The sequence below is a fragment of the Myotis lucifugus genome, unplaced genomic scaffold, assembly GCF_000147115.1.
Source record: "Myotis lucifugus unplaced genomic scaffold, Myoluc2.0 scaffold_17, whole genome shotgun sequence".
Lineage (NCBI taxonomy): Eukaryota > Metazoa > Chordata > Mammalia > Chiroptera > Vespertilionidae > Myotis > Myotis lucifugus.
In genome coordinates, this window is record NW_005871065.1 from 8,079,626 (window position 1) to 8,086,753 (window position 7,128).

Consider the following 7,128-nt stretch of genomic DNA (forward strand, 5'->3'; position numbering starts at 1 on the left):
TTTCCCGGGTCCCCTCCGACCTTCCCACGCCCGCTATTTCGTTATGAAGGAGGAAATCATGCGGCTTTCTCGAGAATAACTCCCGAAATTCACTCCTTGCTGGAAAAGCTGCGGAAAACCAACGGCGAGCACACAATTTCCAGCCGACCTCAATAGAAGGGAACCGGAAGTGCGTCACGGAGCGCGGCTGTTTTGATGTGGGATCGGGGCACTGAGACCCGGGCGCAGCTGGGGAGCGATGGATCGGTACCTGCTCCTGGTCATCTGGGGGCAAGGAAAAGTGCCCTCGGCGGTGGGTGGGCAGCCGGAGCGCCCGCCAGGGTCGTCGTCCTCGGAGGCAGCCGAGAAGCAGCCCGGTGAGTGCTGGGCTGAGAAAGCGCGGGAACGGCTGTCGGGGGAGGAGAAGGGATGGGAGTTTGCTACCAAGTTCTGCTGGGGAGGAAACTATCGAGTTGTCCCAGAGAGCTGGGACCCTATCGCGGATCGAACTGATGAGGGCTGACATGATTCATTATCTTCCTGGAAAAACAGGGCCACCTTGGTGGATGCAAGATTTTGGCGCCCAGAAGTTCTTGGCAACAGTACAAATTTCATTGAATACATCCTCTGTGCTTTAGTAATGGAATTTCTGCTTTTTGGAAATATTTGCATTCCATAGGTATATCTGTCTCTTGTGTTGCAAAGGCAGGCAGTACAGAAAAGAACACGATGGAAAAGACCCTTAGTCTCTTAGAGTTTACATCCTAATGGGAGGAGACATCCAACACATAAGTAAAAACAAGAAACACAAACAAAACAATCATAACTTTAAAACATTTTGAACTGTTGGAGAAGGCACTGCTTTTTGGTGCTCCTGTCTAGACCCGGTATTGCACTTTTTATTTGTTTGTTTTGACCAAGCAGGCATTTTGAGGAGGAAGTGTATGTGGTTGTGTATAGGGTGCTGTGACAGGGTTTCCTTTTCAGCATAATTTTTCTTTGGGGGGAATTTTGGATATGTCACCTGGCTAGCATGCACAAACCGGGAGCGTTTCCTATTTTCTCCACTTGCTTTAGATATAACAAGACTTGAGCAGAGCATATTTCTTTTATGTTCAACATGTTGTTCTTGAGAGTCTCTTATGGTGAAATTAGAATAGACCTAGAGATTATGTAACTCTTGAGCCCATTGAGTTAGTCTGTCATTTCCTTTTCAGACTGGACAGCAGCAAATGTTTATCACCTTCTGAAAAGAAGCATTTGTGCTTCAATTAATCCAGAAGATAGTACGTTCCCTGGTAAGTACAGCATGAATCCCTCTTTTCTCCAGCACAGCACTTATTGGTACTGGAAATAAACTTTTCTTTTTTGTTTGTTTTTATTTTTTAATCACAGTAGCTATTTTTAGAATCCATTTACTAGCACATTAGACTTGACTTGAATATCACAGCAGCTTTATCACTTTTTTTTTTGCTGTGCTTTTTTCTTTTGTCAATTCCCTCTTCCTAGTATCTATTTTGTAAAATATCTAGTGGATTTATCATAGGAAGACAGAAGGCGACACAATTACATCTTTTGCCATCTCTGTGCAAACAATATAGTTGGTAATAGGCACTTAGCATCTTCCCTAGCGTCCATGAATTAAGCCTCGATTGCTACATTTCTGCTTCTCTCTCCATTGAATCTAATTTGTATGCATAGCTCTACATTCATGCTTTTCTAACACTCACCCTGGGGAGAGCCTTAATTTCATATCCACTGTTAATATTCCAGCTCCAAGGAGAGCATCCTCCTTGTCTTAGGTTATAGTTACTCTTTAACTGCTCCCTTTCTAGCCAGACCTTCTTGGTCTTTGAAGAGAGCATTTAGTTTTCACTAAAATGACTTGCACAGTTTTGTGTGAATTAATAGGAATACAGTGGGGGTTTTTTCAACATCTTTATGGTAGATTTTATTGTTTCAAATGATGATTAATAATAAAGATTTTAGCCCTGGCCGGTTTGGCTCAGTGGATAGCAGGTCGGCCTGTGGACTGAGGGTCCTGGGTTTGATTCCAGTCAAGGGCGGATGCCCGGGTTGCGGGCTCAATCCCCAGTAGGGGGCGTGCAGGAGGCAGTCAACCGGTGATTCTCTCTCACCATTGATGTTTCTATCTCTCTCTCCCTCTCCCTTCCTCTCTGAAATCAAGAATATATATATATGTATATATATATATAAAGTATCCATGGTGAGTGAATATGTGTGTGTGTGTATAATGCACATATTATATATATATATATATATATATATATATATATATAATATATAATATTACATATATAACTTGGACTACCTATATGTATCAAAATTATATAATTCTCTAAGTATATATACTATAACATCTGCTTAATTGTGGTATGTCTTTCTTCTAATAAGTGTGATTTTTTTTCAAGCCTGTTCAGTGGGCGGTGTACTTGGCTCCAAGAAGTGGTTCTTTGCAGTGCAAGCCATATGTGGATTTTATCAGGTAATATAAATTTAGAAATATAGTCATTATTGAATGTCTTTATTAATATAAATAATTTCACAGACTCATCATTTAATGCCATATTTTGATATATTAGTTTTGTAGTTCTGACTGGGAAGAGATACATTTTGGTACAGAAAAAGATGAAATTGAAGATCTTCTACAAACAAATATCGAAGAATGTCTGAGTGCTGTTGAGTGTTTTGAGGAAGAAGATAATAATAGCAGGGAGTCCTTATCCTTGGCTGAGTATGCTTATATGCTTTTTATAATATCTTTAGTTCACATTAGATAGTATTTTAGCTATAGAATGAAGATTAGATATTTTAGCAGCTATAGTAGAGGATTTTAGTTACTTGACACTTACAACTTCTCATTTTGGAAGACATTAGACAATTTGGGTCATTTGAGTAAAATTCTTTAAAATGCAAAAATTGAAGTCAGATAATACTTAGCTTTAGCTTACATAATTGTAGGAACCATAAAAGTGATATTTTATTTAATATGCCTGATAATTATATTTTGTAGTGAATAGAACCTTTAAGGTTAATAACTGGGCATTCAAAAACTATCATTGTTATTTTGCTATTTCAGGCCGAAATATTATTTCTTCAATTTCTATATATCTCCAGTATTTTAAGTACCTTTAAAAATTCATAAAGAGTTTTTGAGGATTAAATAGGTAATTGAGTTCACTTTTAGTGTTTTTTTTTAAATTGTACAATATATAAGCTGATTCAGGTGATACAAGTGGTGATAATTTTTTTTCATGAAATATTCTGTTTTGACTCATAACCAGTGCCTTTTATTTTAATCTCCCATATTGCATTACGAAAAACCACTTTTATTTACGTTAGTAGTCAATTTATATTTCAATAAATTGTTACAGACTTTTAAAAAGTTTCAGTTTTCTATTTTTAGGTCACATTTGTTTGTACTGATTGGGAAGGGAGACATTATAGAATTGTGGAAAGAACCTTGAACCTTGACACATATAACTAGTGTGTAGTTACATGATTTTGGGCCACTTAACTTCTATGGTCCTTTGTTTTCTTATTTGTAAAGCGTTGAGATCCTTTCAAAGGATTCTAAGGTATTTTCCAGCCTCAGATCACTTATAATTCCTTATGTTTTCCACCACTACTACAAGATGATAGACAAGTCTAAAAGCAAATATTTCTAGTAAATGACCTACTAATTATTTCCACAAGAGGGAGCTTGAGTACTATACTTTATCATAGATGCCTTATGTTTTTTAGACAGTGGTGGGTTTATAATAAAGGATTTAAATACCTTTATGATTTATAATAAACTATTTTGTGAAAAAATTCATCATATGGATCAAACTAAAAGATTTTGAAGAATTTGAGTAGAGCTTTATATTTCCCAGTCAGGGCTGTTATATGCAATTCAGAGCAAAGCAGTATCCTTTATTAAACACTTAGCAAATACCTTACTTTTAGGATTCAAAATAATGCTTGGTCTATTAGTTATGATTTTTATTTAATAAATATGTTTAATTTAGGGAGCTTATCTTTGTTATTGTTTGTTTTTGGGTATGACTGAGAAATTGAACTCAGGATTTGCATCCTGTCTTCCACACCTACTAATTATGTAACTTTAGGGAAATTCTTTCAATTAAGGACCACAATAGTATTATAGTAGTACATCATGGAATTATCATGAGGCTCAAATGAGATAGTGCATCTAACATACTTAACAGTTTCTAGCATGTGGATGCATTAGTATTTATGATGAGATATAATGTGTATGTGTTTTTGTTTTTTCTAACTTACCCTTTTATTTTAGTCTGTATGAAGAATCTGCAGAAAACTTGCATCAGTTATCAGACAAACTTCCTGCTCCTGGTAATGTTTTATGACTGCTTTCAATAATTTGTATCGTATCTTATACTTTCTGTGAGTGATAAATTCAGTCTTTATCCTTGGGTTGTCACTTTTAACTTTGAAATTCAAAATGAAAAATAATTTCTTAATTGAAGTTGATACAAAACATAGTTTACTACTTTAATAAAATACATTCTGGAGACATTAGAGTTCTCTTATTTGTTTTTATTTAGTGAGACAAAAATTAGAACTTAGGAAATGAAATACCCGTCTGTTTCCTAATTTATTTTTTACTGAAGAAGAATCTTTCCACTACATACCAATGTTTTACAGAGTATGTTCTATAGAACATTAGTCCCGTACACAACTCCTGGAGAAAGAAGTTCTTTCACCTAGATCAGTGGTCGGCAAACTCATTAGTCAACAGAGCCAAATATCAACAGTACAATGATTGAAATTTCTTTTGAGAGCCAAATTTTTTAAACTTAAACTATATAGGTGGGTACATTGTTATTAACTTAATTCGGGTACTCCTAAGGCTTAGGAAGAGCCACACTCAAGGGGCCAAAGAGCCGCATGTGGCTCGCGAGCCGCAGTTTGCCGACCACTGACCTAGATAATTTAATAACATTCTTTTATGCTGTGAAATCACTATATATATCAAATTTAAAGTTGCACAATAAGAGAAGCCACTGATTTAGCATTTTTTTATAGAACTATTTTATGATTTAGCATTTTTTTATATAACTTTTATAGAATCATATTTTATGAATACTGTATCATACTAGCTTTAAGCTGTTTTTGTCTTAAATTCCACTTTCTTTGTGTTAATCAAGTAGCTGGCATCTAAAGCTTGGCATAATTTGCTTCCACAAATAAACTTTCAAAGAGCTTTCTTTGAATGTTTTTCTTATTCAAGGTCATTTATTAAGCAGATATTTGTTGTCAATTATATGACATGCATTGTAGTAGGAGCTGAGTATACAGTGATGAATAAAGCCTATGCAAGTACCATGGGTTTTATAGATCACAGTTTGCTCCTTATACTCAAGATCATATTTTAGTGTAAAAGATTCTGCATGGAAATAACTGAACACATAGATTAAAAAATATCAATTTTTCTAAGCAAAATGTGTCAAGTTCAAAATACTGAAATATACAGTGAGACAAAATTGGTTTGGAAAATTATAGTACTTTCATTATCAAATTTTTATTTTGCTTCTGTTTCATTTTGATTGTTCTGCTTCTTCAGTAAGTTCAAAATTTTATAAAATGTATAGTTTCATGAAGTTATCTTTCTCAGGAACCAGTGATGTCAGTATAATTGCGTTTTCTGAGTGTTTTTGCTTTTTTAAAAAGAGAATTTATTTGAACATTACAATTTTAAACTGATTCATTCCCCTTTCTATAACAAAGTTAAGTATAGAAAAATGTGATGAAATTGCACAGGATTGTTTTTTCTCTGTTCAGTACAATAGTATTGATGAGAGCAATGTGTGTAATTAATCACTGGTGCATAATTGACAAGTAATTGTGATGTAGTTAATTGTTTTCTCGCACATGATAACTATTTTGAAATAACATGGCTTTGAATCAAATGATGAACATTTAAAACTTTTTAGCTCCTAAGATGTGTATTGTTTTGAAGAATTTTAGATATTAAAGATAAAATTTTCCTTTATCTTCTAGATCAGTGGTTCTCAACCTTCCTAATGCCGCGACCCTTTAATACAGTTCCTCATGTTGTGGTGACCCCCAATTTCATTGTTACAAATTGAACATAATTAAAGCATAGTGATTAATCACAAAAACAATATGTAATTATATATGTGTTTTCCGATGGTCTTAGGCGACCCCTGTGAAAGGGTTGTTCGACCCCCAAAGGTCGCGACTCACAGGTTGAAAACCGCTGTTCTAGATAAACATAATAGTCAGTCGTTCATGGTACTGTTTTAAGGTAGTTCAGATCTAACATTTTTATAAAATTACAAAAATGCCTTTTTCTCTTTCTAGGTAGAGCAATGATAGACATAATACTGTTGCCCTCTGACAAAGATCCTCCTAAATTAAAAGACTGTTTGCCTACTGTTGGAGCATTAAAACATTTAAAAGAATGGTATTCAGCAAAAATTACCATAGCAGGAAATCATTGTGAAATGTAAGTATCTTTGTTCATTTGATTATTGTCTTTGTTGTCTTTTTACAATTAATATGTTATCCTGTTAAATAGACTCATCATTTGAAAAAATGTTAATGTGACAAGATAGTTTTATATCATGCTGTGAATGGAGATTAATTGAAAAGAATCTAGATTTTTCTTATTTTATACTTGTACTTCTGGTATGTTTAAGTTTTTAGTAAATATTATCAATGCAAATATATGTATTTGCATTAATTTTCAGTGTGCTTTTAAGTAGGATTGTATTGTCCATTAAGCACCATAATGAATACTATGGATACATGGATACACTGGATTTATAATGTTATTTTTTTTTTTTTTTTTTTTTGCTTTCTGTGCCAATATAGAAATAAATATATACTGTTGTGTACTATGACATTTTAGTAAGGATCAATTTCTATTACAGCTTGATCCTTAAAGAGTATTCAAATTAAGTTTATTAACTTCATGATTTTTTTCATTCAACAAGTGTTTACAGAGCACTTACTTTATGCCAAGCACAGCAGTAGATGCTGCTGAATTAAAGTGAGATTTGATCTTTTTCATTGAAGTGAGGGAGAAACAGGAATGGTAGTAGTCATGATAGTCTGTGATAAGTGCATATGGGGACAATTAGG

The 7,128-nt window shown here is 34.2% G+C and overlaps 1 protein-coding gene across 1 annotated transcript in view; it reads left to right on the plus strand.

Annotated features, from left to right (window-relative positions):
• Positions 1-94: 94 nt before the first annotated feature.
• Positions 95-7,128, plus strand: part of MTBP (MDM2 binding protein) — a 51,171-nt gene continuing 44,137 nt past the window's right edge. The window contains exons 1-6 of the mRNA XM_023750957.1: positions 95-356; positions 1,197-1,277; positions 2,412-2,485; positions 2,583-2,734; positions 4,295-4,353; positions 6,346-6,490. Of these exons, the coding sequence (XP_023606725.1) occupies positions 239-356; positions 1,197-1,277; positions 2,412-2,485; positions 2,583-2,734; positions 4,295-4,353; positions 6,346-6,490 (629 nt within the window). The 5' untranslated portion in view covers positions 95-238. The remainder of the gene's footprint in view (positions 357-1,196; positions 1,278-2,411; positions 2,486-2,582; positions 2,735-4,294; positions 4,354-6,345; positions 6,491-7,128) is intronic.